This window comes from Stegostoma tigrinum, chromosome 37, assembly GCF_030684315.1.
Source record: "Stegostoma tigrinum isolate sSteTig4 chromosome 37, sSteTig4.hap1, whole genome shotgun sequence".
NCBI classification, from domain to species: Eukaryota; Metazoa; Chordata; class Chondrichthyes; order Orectolobiformes; family Stegostomatidae; genus Stegostoma; species Stegostoma tigrinum.
The window spans coordinates 8,473,066-8,497,020 of record NC_081390.1 but is presented as its reverse complement, the minus strand read 5'-3'; the positions used below and the strand labels follow the sequence as shown (position 1 = coordinate 8,497,020).

General features: G+C 43.6%; 1 protein-coding gene across 1 annotated transcript in view; it reads right to left on the bottom strand.

The window, feature by feature from the left end:
* Window positions 1–14,978: 14,978 nt before the first annotated feature.
* The window catches only part of LOC125467588 (glutamine--fructose-6-phosphate aminotransferase [isomerizing] 1-like), an 81,300-nt gene continuing 72,323 nt past the window's right edge, over window positions 14,979–23,955 (bottom strand). Inside the window, exons 18-19 of the mRNA XM_048563656.2 lie at window positions 20,177–20,338; window positions 14,979–19,195 (exon numbers count right to left, since the gene is read on the bottom strand). Coding sequence (XP_048419613.1) covers window positions 19,142–19,195; window positions 20,177–20,338 — 216 coding nt within the window. The 3' untranslated portion in view covers window positions 14,979–19,141. The remainder of the gene's footprint in view (window positions 19,196–20,176; window positions 20,339–23,955) is intronic.

Below are 23,955 nucleotides of genomic sequence, written 5' to 3'. Positions count from 1 at the left end.
AACATTAACTGAAGAATCTAGATTAGCAGTCCAGCTAATACCACTAGGCCATCACCTTCCATGCTTTAATCTTTGGATTTGCTAGCTAACAGCAACATTCAAATGTGTCGAAATCCATTTGAAAGAAATTCCCCTTTTTAACATTCAAAAATGGAATTAACAACCTGATGATGACCATGAAACTTTTGTCAATTGATGGAAGAACTCATCTGGTTCACTATTGTCCCTTAGGGGTGGAAACTGCCATCCTTACCTGGTTTGGATTACCTCTGACTCCAGAGATACAGCAATGTGGTTGCTGTCTAATTGCTGTCTGGGGTGAGAAGTAAATGCTGTCCTATCCAGCAATGCCCTCAGTCTGCAACTGAATCTTTTTTTAAAAAGTTGTTTAGGGGATGTGGGCATTGCTGCATTATTTGCCCACTCCTAATTATCCTTGAGAAATTGGTAGTGAGCTATCTTGAACAGCGGTCAGAAGTCACATGACACTGGGTTATAGTCCGACAGTTTTATTTAAAATTACAAGGATGAAGGAGCAACACTTTTAAAGCTTTTGATTTCAGATAATCTGGTTGGACTATAACCTGACATTGTATGACCTCTAACCTTGGTCACCCCAGTCCAACATCGGCTTCAATTCATTCTTGAACTGCTACAGTCCATGGGACTTGGATACAACATACTGCCATTAGGGAGGGAATTCCAGGATTATAAACCATTGACAATGAAGGAACGACCAATATATTCCAAGGCAGGATAACATTTGCCTTGGTGGAGAGTTTGCAGGAGGAATAAAAATGTAGCAAAGGTAAGTAGAAAAGTGAGCTGACTGGTTGATACCCAAAGCAGATTTGGAGAGTAACACTAGATTCCAGTTCCTTCCCTACTCCCAGAAACAGCCTTTTCCAACTGTGAAGTTTTTTATAATCATTTCACACACCCCATGACTGGAAAGGCCAAAGGAAATGCGCACCAGTATTGTGGGAAGTTGTGTTTTCCTCTGATATTAGTCACCTGGGATATTTAGTCTGGAATCACACAGTAAAAGTTTAGTATGATGCAGATTACAGAAGAAGGACTGATAAACAGTTGAAGATGTGGCACATTGGTAGATGCCCAAACACAACCCGAAAACTGGCTTGCAAATGCCCATCAGATGTGCCAGCATAAAGCCCATTGCACAACCAAGACTGGATCTGCCTTCACACCTATGATCACACATGGGTATTGGATATTGTTCAGAAGCAGGAACCCTCCCAACATTTCCACTCCATAAACCGCGCATATTCAATCCACCTGTATCGCCTAGCTAGTAGTAGCTAACAAAACCGCAGTCATTTGTGTAACATGTTTAATGCAGAACATATCCCAAAATATTTCAACAAGGGAAGGCAGTCAGGGTAGGGTTGGTGACAGAAGAACTAAAGCAATACAACAAAAAAAATGAAGGAAGGACATCAAACCTTGGGCCAGAAGGAAGGAGCAGTAACTGGGAATTTGAATGGAACAAAGAGCATTGACAAGCATTCAAAGTTGGAAGGAGGAATTTTGTAAGTTTAGTAATGGTTTTGTCAATTAGGGATTTTAGTAAGTTTGCGGATGACACCAAAATTGGTGGCATGGTGGTCAGTGAAGAGGTTTATCTAAGATTACAAAGAGATCTTGATCAATTGGGTCATTAGGTTGAGGAATGGTGAATAGTGTTTAATTTGGATAAATGTGAGGTTCTGCATTTTGTAAAACAAACTAGGGCAGAGCTTCTACAATTAGAAGGAGGGCCTTGGGTAGTGATGCAGGACAGAGAAACCCAGAGGTTCAGGCACATAATTCATTGCCATTTATATCACAAATAGACAGGGTAGTTAAGAAGGTGTCGAGCATGCTTCACTGAGCAGGCCTTGTTGTTCAGAATCTTGGACATAGAGGCAGATGTCAGTCTGAACACATAAAACAGCTGAGATAGTGGGGTGAGGCTTGCAAAAGACTTTAAGACAAGAGTAAAGACTTTACTTAGAATGTGAGAATAGAGGGCAATGATGACAGAAGGGATGGATGAGCAGAACACCACACAAGGTACCTTAGCATAAAGAAATGGGACTTTGCGGAGGATGCATATGAGCAAAAAGCTTGAGAGAAATAAAATCTACAGGTTACGGAAGGTTTTAGAGGCAGTGGGGTTGAGGCAAGGGGCCTGAGAGGTAGAAATAAAGGATTCTGCTGATGGCTGAGATGTGACCTAGCGGCTCGGCGGTTAGCACTGTTGCCTCACAGCTCCAGAGACCTGGGTTCGATCCTACCTCAGGCGACTGTGGAGTTTGCACATTCTTCCTGTGCCTGTGTGGGTTTCCTCCGGGTGCTCCAGTTTCCTCCCACAGTCCAAAGACATGCAGGCTAGGTGGGTTGACCATGCTTAAATTACCCTGCAGTGTCTTGGGATATGCAGGCTGGGTGGGTTATCCATAGGAAATGCAGGGTATGGGTCTGGGTGCAATACTGTCCAGAGGGTTGTTATGGACTCGTTGGGCCAAATGGCCTGCTTCCACACCCTAAGGACTCTATTGAAGATTGAAGCTGAGCTCCAATACTAAATGCCACATCAAGGAGCATGTTTACCCACTAAGCCATTCAAGCTGGTGTATTGGACGGCTCATACTTTGCTCTTTAGAGCATACAAGGCACTAATGCAACTATTAGCGATGCAGGATTTCAGACTTGGAGCAGTGAAGCAACACAGCATGGTCCATGGACCGCCTTGTCTGCGGTGGAGGCTTGTTTTCTTCTCTTGTGAATCATGCCAGATTTTTTTTAAGCTGCTTTATCATCGGAAAAGTATTTGCAAGCCAGTAAAAGCAGTATGAACTAAACACAGGCTAGTCAGCTTTGAGTCAATAACACCGATCCTTTGCACTGTTATATCCAGTTTGATTTCATAATTCAACTTTACTTGCATAAGAATTCCTCTTCAAGCTTGTGGATTTGTCATCATCTTTGTTCACACCATAGTAAATTCATAGCACAATGCGCTTTCACAGGTCATCCACACATGCATTTAGTTAGAGGTCGTATTGTGTCGCATTACTGCTTGAGTGGTTTAGTCAGACTAATTTAACATAGCTGCAGACACACAGCAAAGGATGCAATTGTGTTTCACTCAGTGAGAAAGAGTTTGCAGAGTTATCTATCTACATACTGAAGTTGATTTTAATTCAGATATCATAATGTTTTGGTGAAAATAGGGAAAGTAATAGAGGTAGAACAATGTAGGAAACCCAAGAAGCAGAAGAGGGTAAAATCACAATTGGAGCCTCATACTGGCTGCTGAGTCATAGAGTCACGCAGCATGGAAACAGACCCTTTGGTCCAACCAGTCCATTGCCAAACATAATCCCAAACTAAACTAGTCCCATCTGCCTGCTCCTGGCCCATATCCCTCCAAACCTTTCCTATTCATATATCCTTCCAAATGTCTGTTAAATGTTGTACTTGTACCCACACCGCCACTTCATCACAAATTTCATTCCACACACTAACTAGCCATTGCATTAAAAATAATTGCCTCATGTCTTTTTAAATTTCTTCCCTTCTCACCCTAAAAATATCACCCCTAGTCTTGAAATCCCCCATTTCCAGAAAGGACACCTACCATTAATCCTATCTACGCCCCTCATGATTTTCTGCATTTCAATCGGGTCGCGTCTCAACCTCCTACACTCCGGGGAAAAAGTCATAGTCTATCCAGCCTCTCCTTCTAGCTCAAACCTTCTGTACCGAGCAACATCCTGGCACGTCTCTTCTGAACCATCTCCATCTTGATAATGTCCTGCCTATAACTGGGAAATCGAAACCGGACCTACCAAGAAAATAATTTCATACATTTTTTCACAGATGTGGAGGTGGAGGTGGAGGTGCTGGTGCTGATGTTGGACTGGGGCTGACAAAGTCGGAAGTCACACAACACTAGGTTATAGTCCAACAGGCTTATTTGAAATCACAAACTTTCAGAGTGTCGCTCCTTCCGACGCGCCAAAAGCTTATGATTTCAAATAAACCTGTTGGACTATAACCTGGTGTTGTGTGACATCTGACATTTTTCTAAGCTGCGGACCGACACCAGATCACCGTCTTCCCCTCAACTCCCTGTACCCACCCTCGCCAGATCACCATCACCCATTCACTCACCACCACCACCACCAAATCTCCACTCACTCAGCTTCCACAGCCAGATCACTCAGCCCCTCCTCACTCTCCAGATCAGTCACTCCCCATCACTAGCAGATCACCCATCCACCACCCTTCCCCACCAGATCCGACTCACAGGATTTCTGGTCACACTCTGTCTGCAGCTCAGCTGGTGAAGCTGAAGGGAAGCCAAGGGAATGTTAAGAAGTTAAGTATTAATTACTCTCAGAACCAAATTCAAGCTTTGTAGAAACTTGGATTTTATTAGCACCAAACTATTTTCAATTACAAAACAAAATCCGAACTATTCTTTGGTGTAACTGCACTCAGAATAGAACAGCAATTGATTTGTCATGTGCACATTTACAACCAAAAATGGCGAAAGTTTTATAAGTTGCCCTATCACACACCTAAATTAATGACATGTCATAAATAAGATGGAGAAAAATAGAAGTTCATCGTAGATCAATTACAGACTCATGGGTTCACAGAACGCTGGAAAACCTGCCCGAAACTGCCCCGTGTGGCTGGGCCGAGACCTCATTGTCACACAAAGACAAGACCTTCACACTAGGCTGTTGGAAGATGAAGAAGCCACTCTGTGCTAGGACAACACCTTCACACCACGCTGCTGAAGACGATCCCCACAGTCGGACGAGAACAACAGTCAAGGCTGAGATCGTCCCCTGCTGGACAAGACCATCATGCTGGGAGACCACCCAACCAGGCCTGTACCACCATTCCAGGCCGTTGGAAGCCACCTCGTCGCTGGGCCTGGGAGGGCGTTACATTGTAACGAAGACGGATGAGAAATAACGTTGAATGTATAACATGATATGGAATATTACAATAGCAGATTGAGACTGAGAACAATTTACTATGATGCATATATACGGTTAGATGTGTATATTTGTACAGAAATACTCTGGTTCAACAATTCCATAACTCTACGACAACTTTACTGCATGCACCTTTTGCACAGCGCCAGACTGTTGACATACCCATTCTCTTTGGAGTGCTACAGTACTCTGTCACTGATAGGTCTCACCAACTTGCTGCTTTGTGCATGTATTTCTTTGCGCTTTCTCTCTTAAAGACACTGGCACACCTGCTGAGTGTCTCCAGCACTTTGTTTTTGTGTCAGGTTTCCAGCATCTGCAGCTCTTCTTTATTTCTCAGTGTTCTTCCTTTGAAGAAGTCAACAAGACTGAACTGTTACTACCATAAATTGAACAGGCGATGATATCCATGCTGCCCTGAATTCTGGCACAACGGTCAGCCTTCCATTCAAAAGAAGGATTCTGAAGGACGGTGAGAGGACCCGAAACATTAACTCTGTTTTCTCTCCAGAGATGCTGCCATACCTGCTGAGTTTCTCCACCAATTTCTGTTTTTGCTTCAGATGTCCAGCATCTTCAGTTCTTTGCTTTGTTTTTCCAAAACAAGAGTGTGTCCAGGGCAATTGTCAAAATTGCTCAACCTGTACAGTAAAGCAGCCTACAGAGACATGGAAGATTAACCAGGTTTCAATAACGGGACTTTGGTGAGTCGCTGAAGTTAGGGCTGTTAAGGTATAATTCAGCTACAAACTAGAACTTGGCCTATTCCCGCTGCTTTGAGCCTTCTCCCTCTGTCAATACGATCGTGGAGGGGGGAGGGGGTGGAGTAGTAAGAACTGTTTGGTTGGTGTGACTGGAGGGCAAGATCACATGAGACTGCCAGGAATATACCCACTCAGAACTGGGAACACAACCCTTTACCTGACAGCATTAATTCCTTATTGGAGTATGGTCTCATTGACACCGGTTAACCCTGGGTGCTTTGGAAACATAGAAAACTGGAGCAGGAGTAGGCCATTCAACCCTTTGAACCTGCTGCCCCATTCGATCTGATCATGGCTGATCATTGACCTCAGTTCCCTTGTGCCTGCTTTCTGCTCCCCGGGCCCCCCAATTATCTTTGATCACTTTAGCCCTAAGAAGAGTGTTTAGCTCCTTCTTGAAAATATTCAGCATTTTGGCCTCAAATATCTCCTTATCTGGTTAGGTGGATTGGCTGTGCTAAATGCCCACAGTATCCAGGGAAGTGCAGGTTGCTTGGATTAGCCATGGGAAATGCAGGGTTACAGGGACAAGGGGTGAGTATGGGTGGGATTCTCTTCGGTGGGGGGGTGGATTTGATGGGCTGAATGGCCGGGTTCCACGCTATAGGGGGTTTATGATTCTTAGTCCTTCATGGCCTACCCTGTAACCTTAAACCATGGCCCCAGAGTCCCAAGTCATCAGGAACATTGCCCTGCATTTACCGTGTTTAATTAGAATGTTATACATTTCTATAAGAAACTACTGGAATAGTAGAACGGCTGAAGTTTAATGTTCATATCTTGATTCAACCAGTGTTGGTACTTCTACCACAAAACAGCTATTATATCTTCAGACACCATACCAATTAAAACTATTATTCAACTAATATCCTCATGGGCTGGGCAGAAACCTTTCTCTTTCCAATTATTCATTACGCTGAGTTAAACGATGGAGACAAGCCCAACTAATCAAAAGTATTTAATTTTGTAACTTCTGATGAAACATGACTCTACAACTTGTTTTAGGAAGACCATTTGGCTTGTTCCAGCACTAAAGAAACATTTGGACCCCCACTGTCTAGATGTCACTCTATTCACTGAAACAGTCTAATTATAACAGAGTCACATCCAGTCCTTACATGAACCATTGCAACTGCAGTGACCCAGCCTGCAAATAAAGCCCAAAACAATGCAATCTTTGCTAATTATAAACAGTTGCACAAGGAGCAAGCTATTGCCATTTTAGTCAAATAGCAGGTAAAACAGGCTTGTACACAAAATCAAGAATTGTTAAAAAAATACATCATCTGCAAGAACCTAGAAGTGTCTCCCCTAATGACTAGGATTGGAATGTGCAACATTAAAGTGAACACAATACAGATTTACAAAGTCCCAGCTGATGCCTCCCAGAATTAAGTTGTTTCTCCTCAATTAATTAAATATGCAAGCGTGTCAATGGTAAAACCAGCACTTGTTGCCTACCCCTAACTGCCCTCGAACAGAGTGGCTTGCCAGGGCAATTCAAAAGGCAGTTAAGCGTCAGTGATTTCTCTACAGGTCTGGAGTCATATGTAGACCAGACCAGGCATGTATGGCAAAGTTCCTTCTCTAAAGGGTAACAGTGAGGTGGAGATAGTGCGGAGCTGGATGAACACAGCAGGTCAGGCAGCATCAGAGGAGCAGGAAAGTTGACATTTAGGGTCAGGACCCTTCTTCAGAATTCCGTTTCCGACGAAGGGTCCTGACCCGAAATGACAATTTTCCTGCTCCTCTGATGCTGTCGGCCTGTTGTGGTGCTCCAGCTCTGCACTGTGTTATCTTTGACCCCAGCATCTGCAGCTCCTGCTATCACTAATATTGGGCTGGATGAGCTTTTCAGCAAGCAGTTTTTTAAAAAAAATCATTCATGGGATGAGGGCATCACTGGCCAAGTAGCATTTATTGCCCATCCCTAATTGCTCAGGGGACAGTTAAGAGTCAACCACATTGCTGTGGGTCTGGAGTCACATGTTGGCCAGACCAGGTAAGGATGGCAGTTTCCTTCCCTGAAGGACATTAGTGAACCAGATGGGTTTTTCCCCGACAATGGATTCATGGTCATCTTTAGATTCTTAATTCCAGATGTTTACTGAATTCAAATTCCACTATCTGCTGTAGTTAGCTCAATGGGTTGGTTGCCAAATGCATAATGATGCCAACAGCATGGGTTCAATCCCCACATTGGCTGATATCAGTATAAAGATTTATTAATTTTAAAAATAATTCATATTCCACCAGCTGCCATGGTGGGTCTTGAAACTTTGTTCCCAGAGCATTATTCTGACCTCTGGATTACAGTGCTGTTCCCATGACATCAGTGTCTGAATTGTCTGCCACATCCAAGGACAAATTCAGCTGATGCTCCTCATCATTGCTTCAGTTTAATAGTGTTCAACACTTAGGTGGTGGGCATAGACAAAAATAAAAATACCTGGAGATAGTCCGAGGGCAGGACAGCAGTGATGCAAATCAACATCATCTTCATTCACACAAGAAGGCTCCCAGTAAACAGGACACAGCTGGCTAAATCCTTTCCAAGTTTCCTTTGACCTCCCATAGACATTATGAGAGTTGATGCTGCTCCTGGTTTAACTAACTACTACCTTATAAACTAGTCTTTGCTAGATTGAATTTTGTTGGCTACATCCATTGAAGCCTGACAGTGTGGAAGCAGGCCATTCTGCCCAGAGTCCACAACGATCCTCCACAGAGCATCCCACCCAGACCCACCTCTCCCCACTCTATCCCTGTAATCCTGCATTTCCCATGGCTAACCCACCTAGCCTGCACATCTTTGGACTGCGGGAGGAAACCCACGCAGACACAGACAGAATGTCTGTCTGAAGTTAAACAGTCAGCCAAGAGTGGAATTGAACCTGTGAGGCATCAGTACTAAACACTGAGCCATCATGCCATGCAAGCATGACTATACCCACAGTGTTGATGTAGTTCACACTCGCTTCTAACAGTTGCCAGTGCCAGAACCTAAACTCTATAATGATATGGAAACTGGGCATTGCAATGCAGCATGCAGGAAGAAAATACTTCTGCTGTCTTTTAAGAATCAAATGTCGCAACATTTTCCTTAATCAGTGAATAGCTGCTGTACAGTGAGTTATTTCTGACTCTTCTCATTAGTCAGATCAAAGGATGTGATAAAATAATTACAGTCAGAGATTATTGATAAATGGATTCCCTGTTGCAACCTCCATGTTTAAAGTAAAGGCTTAAGAAAACAAACATTTGGATCTTTTATCAAAAAGCTGAAGTAGGTGTTTGAGGGAGATTGGAATGAAAAGCCAATGCCACAAAAGAAAAACAGAACAAAGGAAAAAGCAATTTGATATCATTGTATTCTTTTCACAGCACTTGTATGGTTTACCAGCCCATAGGCTCGACCACTCATTTAAACTCAAGGAACAATTCTGTAGGTGAGTTCCTTAAAACTGTCAAATATTCATTCTTCACCACACTGGGTCTTTGAGTGCCTTCAGTTGATAGCCAGGCCCCTGAAGATGAAGAAATGTTCTGGCCCCGCCATGGAAACATTTGACTACCTCCCTGTAAGTGATCTATTCCTGTGACTAATTGTCTTTTGTCCGGCTACTTATTAAGATCCTTCTTAAAAGGTCCATTTCATCCTTGATTAGCAACATAGACCATTGCAAGGATTTAAATCCACCTGAAACATGCTGACTGAGAAACTCTGGTGGATATCATAACATGAGCCATGATTAGCAACACATGCACATTGAAATAAGAATGCTACACAGAGGGTGCATTACGAGAGCACTGATAATTTGCTTGGAGGGTGAGGTGGAGCAGGAGGGATGAGAAAAATAAGTCAATTATTGTCAGCGGTTCGAAGGTGATCATCGTGGTGATTGAACAGGCAATTTACATGATTCAAATGGCCTTCCAGGATAGTTCTGAGTAGAGTCATTTCTGATTTTGTGGCCATTTTGCCACTAATTCTCCTTCCCCTATTTATGACATAACATCCTGCCCTTTCTTTTGCATCTCAATTTTTCCTGCTTGCTTCCTGACCTCCCTCGTTCTGATAATTTAAATGCCTGCCTTTATACAGGAGCATCCAACAGCATTCGAAATGGGAATCAGCAGACAGTGAGGACAGAGTGTGAATAGCGGCAAAGAAGGGTTTGGTTGAGAAGCTGGGACTTTGAAGGTGGTTTTCAGAAATTGACAAACACTTGTAGCAAGGCTTTCCGAGTGAGTTGTTGAGTTAACTGTCACTGACAGTGGAGTCATGGAAGGATTATAAACAGGCTCACATTGAGAAAAGAGGAACTGTAAACCAGGCCACAGGACTGAGAGATTGTTCAGGAAAGTATACGAGAACAGAAAGGCAGGCATTCACTTTTAGCAACAAAGTAGAACTACACAACTTTCCAGTGATCAGATTATAAAAGTTGCAATAACAGCGATTGAGGATATTGCTGGGAAGGTTGTTTTTGCCAAACAAGCTCATAATTATGTACTTTACCTGATTCAATTCCTAGATATGTTTCCAACCAGTCCCTCAGGAGAATTTGCAATCATTGGAGCACTGGGGGAGCTTGCATTTTCTTTTATTATCTTTTCTGTGGTAAAAGCAATTTCCTGGGGCTTGGCCACTGTCTCCTGCTGAACCAGACTGTTTGCAACCTTGGCATTCACTCAACCACAAGCTGAGCTTCCAACTCCATACCTTGGCTATCTTAAAGTCTGACTAGCTTCTAGCTGCCCTATTAACACCATAATCTCAACCCATCTGCCACTGAAATGTTTAACTGTGTCTTTGCCATCTACCATTATTCCAATGTTCTCCCATAGTTTTGTAACCTCTTCCTCTAGTATCACTGCTGCTGGGAGCTACTGCTACCAAAAGCCCCTAGTTTCTTGTACTATCCTCTCACATCCACAGTGGCTCATCTGCAACTGCTGCACAACATCCATCATTTATCTCCGGCGAGATGACACGCTTACCTTCATTGGTCAGGACATTGAGTACACGAATCGGGAGGTCATGTTATGGCCTTCCAGGACATGGGGTTTGGCTACAGTTGGAATACTGCATTCAATTCTGGTCTCCCTGGTATAGGAATATATAGGGTTCAGAAAAGATTGACAAGGATGTTGCCAGGATTACAGGGTGAGAGTCGCAGGGACAGACTGAATAGGCTGGGGTATTCCACCAGCTAGCTCCCCCCCCCCCGACCCCCTCCAGGAGTGTTAGAGGCTGAGGGGTGACCTTGTAGAGTTTATAGAATCATGAGGGGTGTGAATAGGGTAAATAGAGCACATTTTTTCCTCTAGGGTGGGGGAGTCCAAAATTAGAGGGCATAGGCTTAAGGTGAGAGGGGAAGGATTTAAAAAGGACCTGAGGGGTAACTTTTTCATGCAGAGGGTTGTGTGTGTAAAAGAACAAGCTGCCAGAGGATGTGGTGGAGGCTGGTACAATTACAACAACATTTAAAAGGCAACTGCATGGGTATCTGAATGGGGAAGGGTTTAAGAGGGATATGGACAAAATGCTGGCAAATGGAATTAGGACAGATTGGGATGTCTGTTTGGCAGGGATGCATTGGACCTAAGGGTCTGTTTCCACACTGTACAACTATATGCTGTCCTCCACTTGCTGACTCTAGTAGCTTTTTATCCTAACTTTCAGTATATCAATGTCCCTCTGTCAAAAATCATAGATTTCATACAATCCTTACATGGGAAAGAGGTCATCTGGCCCATCGTAAATGTAAAGAGAGTGGAAATTCGTTTCTTAAAAGGGGATTGGATACGTAGTCAAGGTTCAGGAACTTGATTAGGGTTACAGGCAAAAAGCAGGGATTGCAGAGGTTCTATCTACAGATTGCAAGATCCAGCAAAGTCAAGATTGGGTGAAAGGCTCCTTTTCTGTGATTTAATAAAAACTCTCACTACCTCTGGGTCTGGCCTTGTGTCTCACCCCTCTCCCTCTTCTCTCAATGTCAGGCACTCAGGAAGGTTTTATAAAGCATCCCTGGTTAACATGCTACATTAAATAAATATTGCATTTTTTAAAAAAAATCAAGCTACCATGGAAATACTATTTTTTCCTTTCTTCCTCTGCCTATCATTCTCACTTTTTTTTCTGATTATGCCTTGCATTCAATGTAAACCATTTTTAACCAGTCACAACCACTAATCAGAATATGTTTCTCACCAAACACTTTCTCATCTAATTACTACGTACCTGACATTACCCTCATGCATTAGTAACATCACATCATGCCCGTTCAGCTCCTTACTGCAAACAGGACAACACATGCCTGATAATATTGCACTGCTATGTAGTTGTCATAGAACAGACCACATTGAACACAAGATAATAAAATGTGAGGCTGGATGAACACAGCAGGCCAAGCAGCATCTCAGGAGCACAAAAGCTGACGGAAGGGTCTAGGCCCGAAACGTCAGCTTTTGTGCTCCTGAGACGCTGCTTGGCCTGCTGTGTTCATCCAGCTTCACACTTTATTATCTTGGATTCTCCAGCATCTGCAGTTCCCATTATCTCTGATACAATTTTAACCATATTGAACACAGAACCCTTAACATTATTTGGAAGAAAGTTTTTACACAAAGCAAAATTTTACAGCACAGAAAAACTATTCTGCCAAACAGGTCTAGGCTGTGTTTGTGCCCCATCTGAACCTCCTCTTACCTTCCCTCGCTTAGTATTCCAAGCAAATTTCTTCCCATGCCTTTATTTCTCAGATGCTAAGAATGGACAAATCTCCACTTGCCTGGGTGAGTGCAGCTCCTACAACATTTAAGAAACTCAGCACCATCCAGGGCAAAGCAGATCCGTTTGGCCATCCATTCATCACCTTAAACACTCACTCCCTTCCTCCATGCTGAGTGGCAGCAATGTGTACCATCTTCAAGACACACTGTAGCAATTCACCAAGGCTCCAAACCCATGTCTAGAAGGACATGTGCAATAGATACATGGGAACACCAGCCCCTGCAAGTTCCCCTCCCAACTGAACTGCCTGTACTGCTCACAAAACAAAACTTTTCAGGTACTTATGTACATGTGACCACAATAAATCAAATCAGAACATCCTGACTTGAAAGTATATTGACGTCCCTTCAGTATTGCTGGGTCAATATCCTGGAACTCCCTCTCTACAACATTGTGGGTCTACTGGCAGCTCATCACCACCTTCTCAAGGGGTGATTAGGGATGGACAATAGACACTGACCAGCCAGTGACACCATGAACAGATGAAGAAATGCATTCACTTTCAGCTTGTGAAATTTTGTCCTAAAATTTACTTTTAATTGTTACTCATGAATTTACATTTCTTTCTTTCTTTATTCATTCATGGGATGAGGGTGTCGCTGGCTAGGGCAGCATTTAATGCCCATCCCTAGTTACCCAGAGGGCAGTTAAGAGTCAACCACACTGCCAACCACATGTGTCTTCTGTTATTAATACAGGCGTCATATTTGTCATTGTGTTTTTCTTGTAAAAGTACATATAGCAATAAATTCCAAATTCTAATTCTATTGTTCGGAATAGTTTATCCCAAGATCCTAATTGGATTAATCAGTGACTACCAAATACTTTGACGAGCATTTTGGACTCTTTTATAAACAGAAGCATTTTCTTTTACATCTATCCCATTAATTAAAAGATAGCTATCAAGACATCCCTCAGTCTCTTCTTAAGGAAAACAGCCCCAAGTCTCATCAGTTTTTTCTCTGCTACATCTTTGCTATGCTTTCTCAACCTTTTCCAGACGTTGCCGAACTGAATTCCAGGATAATAGGCTTGTGACCACGATAAGCATACCTGCTGAGTCCAATGGAGGACGAGACAGAGGAGGATAAGTCAGTGATGTTTAAGGCCCTTTAGGGAGGCAAGCCTCAGTGCGTCAAAATGGCATGATAGTGGCAGCTGTTACAAGTGCGTGTAGGGTAGGCTGGTAAAACCAACAAGCCTTTCGGGGAGTGTCAAAACCATTCCATTCCAGCCACTGCTCAACAGAAATTCAAAAGGAAGAGACAATCTTTGACCAGAATGTTTAAGATAGAAGAGAAGTAGGCCATTCAGCCTGCTTCAGTAGTCAAGCCTGCTCCTCCATTCATTGAGATCAGGTAATTGTCAAATCGAGTTTCTGCCCAGGGAATGCAAATGGGACGCACATAGGAATGGTTACTCTTCAATCCTGGGCCGGGTCGATTTAGCTCTGGATCAGAGCTAGACGGGAATTTTGCTGTTGAAACGATCAACGTAAGGGGAAAAATAAAATATCACAGTGCACAAAAATCACAGATTGCTGACAAGTCGCAATTATTTGAAGGAGTTAAGGGATACAGCAAGTTTCTTGACACTAGGAAAGCTCCAACAGGCAAATGTTACTTTAATTCATTCCCAGCATGTGGTTGTTGTTGTGAAGCCTGGCATTTATTACCCATCCTCAGCTGCCTATGAGATATGGGCCACTCGGTCCCTTGAGCCTGCTGTGCCATCGAAAACGATCATGCGATCTGCTGGTGTTTCAAAACTCCACATTCCCATCAACTTCGATAAGTCTCGATTTCCCTTCCTATCACGAATCTAGCTCTGTCTTAAAAAATACATAATGACCTCCACCTTCATCACCTCCTAAGGCAGTAAAATTTCTAAAGTTGTACGTTTCCCTCCTGAGTGAGGGAGGGGAAAGCAATTTGCCTGACCTTTATCCCAACAGGGCAACCTTTAATTCTAAATAGGGTCCCTCTTAAGTAACCTTTCTGGACTTACCCACAACTTCACTTCCATGTCCATCTTGTCAATACTGTTCAGGATCATAAAATTACCTGCTTCCCTTCCCTTTACTGGCAGAGGTAATGCACTTAGGAGGTGCTGACTGATAAACCCAGGCAGATTGCTGCATTGCATCCAATATATACAGGACACAGCTCCCAAAATGTAGCCAGAATCTCTAAATCAATTGCACGGTTTGGGAACCAAACTCCCATTAGATTCCTTTAACACAATCCATCACTCCACTGATGCAAAGATACCATCCTGTTTCCATCAGCATTTGCCCAGGTATGAGCATCCTACTCAGTGTTCACTATCTGGTGTCTTCTAGCATCGAATAATGTACAACCACTTCAAAAAGAAGAGCCAAACACTTAGGTGGTGGATTCTAAAGTTTTATTTAAATTGATCTTACAAAGCCATCCACATTGTTGAGAAAAATGCACAAACCCACCTCCTTTACAGCTGTGTACACATACAATGCACCCCAAGCAGAGAGTTGCTATGTGTCAGCTACCCCCTACTCTCAAACTTTGTGGATTTAGACAAACATGAGTTCAAGTGTAATGGCATTAGCCTCCTCCATGAGAGAGAAAAATTGAAGTTCAAAAGCAGCCAAAAGAGGTTCTAGTCAAGGAGTGACTCTATCCTCCTTATAACTTGGTGATTCCAATCGGTAAATTGAGAACCCTTTTTAAAACAGGGATTAAAATACTAGAGGAAGCAAGCCAGGATATGCTTCTGGGAGAGGAGGTTGCTTGTAGTACAAACTTGACAGGCTCCAGACAACAGTCTGCTCTCAGAAACCCTAGACTCCACGCCAAGCCTGTTGTTACCCCCTGGTTTTGTTTGTAGGCACTACACACTACTATTCAGACTTGCTGTTCCCCTGTTACTGTAGGCCAGTGACTCTCATTTACTTCACAGCACAAAAAAACAACTGTCGCCAGGACCTCAGCTGCAGGGCAATGGGGAAGAATAGATGCAGAAAAAACTAGAGACTTCCACCGCTCTCTGCAAAACTGCAATCAGCAAAAAAAAATCTCTCAATTTACTTATTACAGTGTTGTGCCACGTGTAAAGTTCATGTTCTTAATGCACATCAGAGGTAGTTTAACAAATTCACTACTGTATGTAAAATATCCAGATTGGCTCTAGAGAATTCCAACATTCCAGTAAAAGGGCAACGCCTTTCCAGAAGTGTATTAATTTGCATCGTCACAGTATTACATCGTACCATGTTGCGAAGCTGTGCATTTAATCTGGGAGTACAAATCGAGACTGTAACAATGTAGAACTGTTGGAGATTGAGGGGAGTTTGTGGGAGGATTTGACCTCGAGTCAGACAGCATGAATTAAAAGATCATGGAGAATGGCCCTCATGAAAGGATAGTGAAGAATGGACTGCAACTGGAAATTAGAAGAGAAAAAAGGAAAGAAAGATATCAAAATGATTTTTAAGAAGGTAGAAAGCTTCACAATGGTATTACTTTTTAAATTTATTCATCCTTCGGCTGTGGGCATCACTGGTAAAGTAGGAATTGATTAAAGATTCTAGCTTGCCCTTGAGGTGGTGGTGGTGAGCTGCCTTCTTGAACCACCATAGCCCAGCTGGTGTAGAGACAACCATAGTGCTGTTATGGAGGGAGTTGCAAGATGCTGGCCCAGCAATGAAGGAACGGTGATCTACACTCATTCAGGATGCAGTGTGAGGTTAGGGAAAACTTACAGGTGATGGTACTTGCACCTACTTTGTCCCACCAAGCAAGCAGAACATCCAAAAATGTGCAAGTTAGGTGGATCAGCCTTGCTAAATTGCCCCATAGTGTCCAGGGGTGTGCAGGCAAGGTGGGTTAGCCAGGGTAAATGTGGGATTATATGGGGACTGGGTGGGGGCTGAGTCTGGGTGGGATGCTCTTCAGACAGTCAGAGTGGACACAATGGGCCAAATGGCCTCTTTCTAGACTTTAGGAATGCTACAATTCTACATATATTTGGAAGGCAGTGTCACTGGGGTTTTAGTGCATTGCTGCAGTGTATCTTATCAATGTGATACAAACTGCTGCTGCTAAGCACTGGTGGTGGAAGGAGTGAATGTTTAAGCAGGTGGATGGAGCGCTTTGTCCTGCTTTGTGTTAAGATGTAGCTGGGTGCAAGTATCAGATAATGGTAGGAGTACTCTGTTCCAGTTATGCTGTTAGTTCATGTGGATAATGTATTACTGTCACTTACTGATTTTAGGGAATGTTATCCATTGTATCAGAGAGGGCAGGGGGAGGTGGGCAGGAGCTTAGGCCACGTTAACCAGGGTTCTAGCGCCCACTCAGAATGCAGACATGACTGACTGGGGCAGTGGAGTAACTAGTGGATAGCCAGCCAACAGAAGGGTGATCCCTTGTGCAATGTACCACAAGCACTGTTTGGGGGGTGGGGGGGGGGGGGGGGGGGGTACTGAGAGAGAGAGGGAGGTAGCTGGAGGAGGTGGAGAGATTAGGCAGGTTGAGGTAACTAACAAACACGAAGAATGACTTTCTCAAGGCACTGACCCTGCTCCCCCTCCCAAAGCAAGAAAAGGAGGCCTGTCCAGTAGTCACGACTTAACAATTTAGTGGTTAGCATAGTACTTGTTAATTTGGAATCCCTCAATTATGCAGGCTGAGAGATCATTCTTCTGGCTTCACTAAAGGAAGCATTCACTAAACAGCGATTTTGATGATAACATAAAATAAATGAAATTCTGAGATGGCCGACTTGGTCACCGTTCTTGGCTTGTTCTCATTCAGATGTTTCGTCACTATACTAGGTGACATTGTCGGCGCAGCTGTCGATGAAGTGCCTGGAATTATAGTATTTGGTCCGTTACCGTGAATACTGTCATTTCCAGTTTTGATCTGAATGGGTTTGTATACAATTCAGTGTGTTTGTTGATTGCATTATGGGTGGAGAATCATGCCTCTAGGAATTCCCATGCATGTCCAAGTTTGGCTTGGGCAACTGTGGCTACTATGACAGACTGGAAAGGAACTAGCCACCAGAATACATGAACAAATAGCAGCAAAATGGTACGACAAACTCTCCTTAATATCGGTACACTCAGACAATAAAGATCATCAGTTTAATTGGGACAAAGTAACCATAGTAGCCCAATACAAACAGAGACATGCACAGGAATTCCTTGAGCATGGTTCTCCACCCATAATGCAATCAACAAACATACTGAATTGGAGCCCATATGCAGCCCACACAGATCAAGACCAGAAATGGCACTACTCTCCATAACGGACCAAAGAGTATAAATTCCAAGCGGAGCAGAATAACATCGCTACATCGGAGGCCTCGCTGATGACGTCATCTAGCATGGGGATAGAATGTCTGAATGACAACAAGCCAGCTCGGCGAGCCAGTCTACAACTTCACCCACAACCCGAACTACAGATCTCTGCCGAAACTTTGAAATGAAGTTCTGTAAAATTCGAAATACCTTTTGCAGGAAGGGCAAAGAAGGGTTAAAAGTTAGTGCGTTGCATGAGGCAGTGGCAGAAGCAAAGGAATATTTATCGAAAGCCCCCTGTGGATTATTTCCCCAAGGATAATCTGTATAATAATGCAGTACGCTTTCCAGTGTTCAGAGAGTGAACAGCAAGTCAGACTTAAAATCAGTATTAATGCAGGTCAACAAAATAAAAAGGAATTTTAAACCTACAGAAAAACTTTGGGAGTTATGTCATGCATTCTAGGGGAGTAGATTTATCAGCATTAGGAGGCAGCTTTATGAATCTGGTCTCCTGGTGGGAAGTCTTACAGGCAGGAGCACATTATCAATGAATTTGAGCTTGTACTCCCCACAATTTTCCTGCACGGATAAAATCCTCATTGACTGGAGGAGATTGACATCCTCTGTCCAGGAACCAAGTTTCACCAAGGACCTCATGTTTCAAAATGCTGGCAAATGGGCCTAGATTAATTTAGGATATCTGGTCAGCATGGACGAGTGGGACCAAAGGGTCTGTTTCCGAGCAGTACAGCTCTCTGACGTCCCATTTCAGCATTCCTATGTTTATTCAAATGTCCCTGGAGGTCATCCATGCTCCTCAGCGTGAAAAATAAACAGCAGTGGGAAAACAAGGAATTAAAGCAAAAATCTAACAAACTTAAATGGAGGAAGTTGACGTAAACACAATTCCATTTCCCAGCTGCACATTTGTGCTGGCCTCACTAAAATCATCACACTGTCAGTGAGGTTTTTAAAAATACTGCCTCCACTACAGTGGCTAAACAATTTGGTATGAAAGAGCTTTTAAAAATGTTCCAAGCATTAGGAAATAATAGACTAGAAAGCTATTCTGTGCCCCATATGATTGAGGCCAATGTATTCCTGAAAGTTTCATTACATTTTGTTGACAAAAGAATTCCTGTTGCCCAAAAATACAAACTAAGAGTAAACTGAATTGTCTGTGAACATTGCTCCTGCTTCCAGTAAGGCGTGCTCAGCCCCCAGAAAATGGACACAGTCTCTAGCCATTATGCAGCCTCACGGTTCACATACCAACTCACATTGGCACGTAATCTGCTTCAATCTTCCTCAGTCGCTTGTTGTCATCCACCTTGAGTCGGTTAAATGTGTTGAAAGAGATTTGAGAGAGGAAATCACCGAGTGGGGATCAGGCATGTAAAAAGATTTAAAAAAAATACAGAATGTGAGCCTTTGAGTGAAGTACTCAGACTGATCCTTCCTTCAGAGAACGCATTTGCGAAGGAGCAAGTGCCTTTACAATGCATGGGAGGTTTTGTTTACACTACAAACTAAGAGCTTCAAAGCAATTTTTTTTGAGGAAAACTCTTCAAATCTCAAAGGCAAAGTGAAAGATGCTGTTTCAGCTCTTCCAGATCCCCGCTCAAGGGAACGAAAAGCTTCACTTCTGCAGCCACATTAATGTTGGATGTTGTAAATTCATTGTTTTGAGTCCAAGATGAAGCACATTGGGATCAACTCCACTCCAGTGTCTGAACTGGACTAGCCCCTGGAGTTACAGCAAAACTCCCTTCACTGAAGCCAATTCATAAACGGATATTAAGGTGGGAAAGTTCCGGGAGGACTGTAGGACTGCTCTCTCATTAGAGAGAGAGAGAGAGAGAGAGAGAGAGAGAGATAGGCGTTTGGTGGCGAGTTTAACCCAAGGGTCACATGCTCCAGGTGAGGGGTGTGGTTGGGAAGGTGGGGCATTCACGGTAATCACAGAATTGTTGACCATCACCCTGCTCGCAAACCAGCCATCCAAGCTAACTGGCCCCCGATACTTGCAGGCCGGTGAGATTGGGAAAAATTTGCTAACTCTTGGGTCAAATGTGTGATCTTTGTAAGTTCTGAGCAAAGATAAAACGCATCTTAGGGGCCCTCTTGTGGTACAGCAGTAGTGTCCCTCCCCTTGAACCAAGAGACCTGGATTCGAGTCCCACCTGCTCCAGAGTTGGGAAATAACATCTCACAACAGGCTGATTAGAAGGTAAAAAGGAGGTTAAATTAAAAACAAAACACATTCCAAGAACCAATAGTGTGTTATATTTTGGATGAAGCAACAACTCACATCATAGCCTCTGAGCACAGCGAGGTGGAAAGCTAGAAGCTGGAGAGGGATAACACTGAGGATTCCTTGCAGACAATCCACTGTGTGGGGAACCTTGACTGCACGGTAAGCATTCTTCATGGTCTCCTCATCATTCTTCTCGCAAATCAGGATGGGACGCCCCTACGGAAACAAACACATCATCCAGTCCCTGCCCAGCAAGCTTTGCATGCTGTACCAGCTACACCCTCCCAAATTCTGATCCCAATCCCTGGACACAGCTCATGCTCCACAATTGCAGGAATTGTGCCAAAACCTTCACGGCAATAAACATGAAAGTAAGGATGAGGTTTAATGAGATGCATCAGATTCACCAGGACATTGCCGGGTGTGGAAAGTTTGAGTTAGAAGGCTGGGACGTTTTTTTTTCCATTGGACTCTCGGAGGTTGAGATTGAACATATAGAAGTTTATAACATAATGATGGCTATAGATAGAGTTAATGGTAGGTGCTTTTTCCCTAGAATGGGGGATTTCAAGACTAGGGGGCACATTGTTAAGGTAAGTGGAGAGATTTAAAAAAGATATGAGGGGTAATTTTTTTTTTAAAACAAAGAAGGTCACTTGCATATGGAATGAACTTCCTACAGAAGTGGCGGTGTGGGTACAAGTACAACATTTAACAGACATTTGGAAGGATATATGAATAGGAAAGGTTTGGCGGGATATGGGCCAGGAGCAGGCAGATGGGACGTTTAGTTTGGGATTTATGTTCAGCATGGACTGGTTGGACCGAAGGGCCTGTTTCCATACTGTACGACTCTAATGACTCTGAGTGCTGGATGCTTTCACCCTGGCCAATGTGTACATGGTCAAGGCACATCCAATGTGGCACTGGGTAACTCCAATGATCTGGACTGACCACTAGTCAGCAGAATGATGACTGGTCTGGCAAGGAGAATTAAACTTGGCCTGATTTTTACATGGAAACACAGAATATTGCTGCAAGCGTAGGTCACTCGGCCCATCCAGTCTGCACCACCATTCAATACGATCATGCAATTTCAGTATCCCATTCGTGCTTTTTCCCGATTTCCCAAGATCCCTTTAGCTGCTAAGGCCATGTCCAGCTCCCTCTTGAATATATCTAACAAACTGGCCCCAACAGCTTTCTGCAGGAGACAATTCCACAGGTTCACAGCTCTGCATGAAGAAATCCTTCCTCACCTCAGTCCTGAATGGCTTAGCCCTTACTCTAGTGATTTTGGCCTGCATTCATTGTTAATACTCGACTGGATCAGATAACAGCTTCAGGAGTCGGTACTTGTGCAGAATGACACGGAAATCCAGGAGCTGCTGTCAGTAACTCCATTGAGTTCTGACAGAGGATGCTCTGTAGATGTCCATCCAGACTGCATTCCTGAAGCCGCAAGAAACTTCCACTTCTATATTGTCGGTCTGGTTATAAGAAACTTTGAAAGCATTATAGAACATAGAACATTACAGCACAGTACATGCCCTTCGGCCCTCGATGTTGTGCCGACCTATCATACCGATCTGAAGCCCATCTAATCTACACTATTCCATGTACGTCCATATGCTTATCCAATGACGACTTAAATGTACCTAAAGTTGGCGAATCTACTACTGTTGCAGGCAAAGCGTTCCATTCCCTTACTACTCTGAGTAAAGAAACTACCTCTGACATCTGTCCTATATCTTTCACCCCTCAATTTAAAGCTATGCCCCCTCGTGCTCGCCGTCACCATCCTAGGAAAAAGGCTCTCCCTATCCACCCTATCTAACCCTCTGATTATTTTATATGTTTCAATTAAGTCACCTCTCAACCTTCTTCTCTCTAATGAAAACAACCTCAAGTCCCTCAGCCTTTCCTCGTAAGACCTTCCCTCCATACCAGGCAACATCCTAGTAAATCTCCTCTGCACCCTTTCCAAAGCTTCCACATCCTTCTTATAATGTGGTGACCAGAACTGTACGCAATACTCCAAGTGCGGCCGCACCAATATATCTGATTAAGTAACTTCAAACTGGGTTTTAATAAAGTACGAAGCAGCTTAGCTGATCATAGAAACTAATTTTCAATTAGGTGAGGTACAGCCATGATCCTACAGAATGGCAGAGCAGGTTCGAGGGGCTGAATGGTCTACACCAGTCCATATTTCTTGTGGTCTTATGTCAGATTTCTTTTTGTGATAGAAAACCTTGGATGATGGCATGGTGTGCAGGGATATCGAGTAAGGCAGGAGACTGGCACTAGGTCATAGTACCATTGCACACACAATAAGCTGAATGGCCTCTTTCTGCACGATAACAATTCTGTAAGGTGCCGCAACTTTAAAATTGCTGTACTTTTGAAGTTTGTGATATTTTTACCAACAATCTTAAATCAGCGCTCCACTACCTAGAGACTTGTAATAGAATGGAAGGATAGTCAAGTGTTTTTAATGACAGGGTTGCTGTCTGTGAGAATATTTTAATGTGATTGATGGCTCAGCTTTCTCATTGACATCATCACAGGCTGGATGCCTGGCCACTTCCTTGTCTCTAAACTGTTGTACAGATCAGGTAAACCCAAACTGGAGAAATTGTTAAGTACTTGCAGGCAACTGGCTCTGGCTTAACAACAGAGCGCAAAAGCTAGCCATTGATGTTAGAGTTGAAGACGTTGCTAAGTTGGTTACATGAGGCTGGAATCTGCACACTGTCCCAGATTTTGAAGTCCACACTGACCCCTGAACCCTCCTCTCCCAACGAAGCATAAACACCTTGCCCAGTCTTTCCAGTGCCACCTGCTGAACACTTCCACCATTTTCTAGTTGATGCTTCAGTACACCACTCACACCATTCCCTCCCGTTATCACTGATGGACAGCCTCGGGCGTTTCTCGCAATCCGCTGCCTGGAAGTCGGAGCAACGTGTGGCTGTAGATGCGTGGGTTGACATTTGACAAGGCAGGGTCCCAATGTAATGGATCTCCCAACCTCTCACAAGGGCGCCCATTCACCTTCAAATGGGCCTCATTTAAAACAACAAGCCAATGTGAGGTGGAATGATGCTGAGAGATGTCGGAGGTTTGATCAGCAGGGTTGACAGCTGACACAAAAATGAACAAAGCGGGGGAATAATCAGACCCAAGAAACTGCAGACCATCAGTGGGATCTTGGTACACTCATTCATGGCTCCTAGACGCGCAGCAGGACAGGTAGGCAGGGTGGTTAAGAAAGTACATGGGATACCTGCATTGAACAGCCACAGAATCGTACAGCATGGAAACAGACCCTTCGGTCCAACTTGTCCATGCTGACCAGATGTCCTAAACTCAGTGACTTTAAAGAAACAATTGCACATTTCCCAGTCAGGATGCTGATGCATTCAATAGAAGAGCAGGGAGGGTTATGATGGGACTGTGTAAGATGTTAACTACAGCACAGCCAAAACATTGATTTGCCACATCATAGGAAGGATGTTATGGCATTAGGAAGGATGCAGGGGAAGTTCACCAGGATGTTGCCTGGGCTGGAGTGTTTCAGCTATGAAGAGAGATTAGATATGCTGGGATTGTTTTCCTTAGAAGAGAAGGCTGTGGGGCAGATCTGACTGAAGTCAACAAATTATGAGGGGCATAAATAGGGTGGATAGGAATAAGCATTTCCCCTTCATAGAGGGGTCAATAACCAGTACGGAGCAGGAGTTTAGAGGACACTTAGGAAAAATGCTTTCACCTAGAGGGCGGTGGCGGGGTGGGTGGGGTGTTATATAGAACTGACAGTTTTAAAAAGT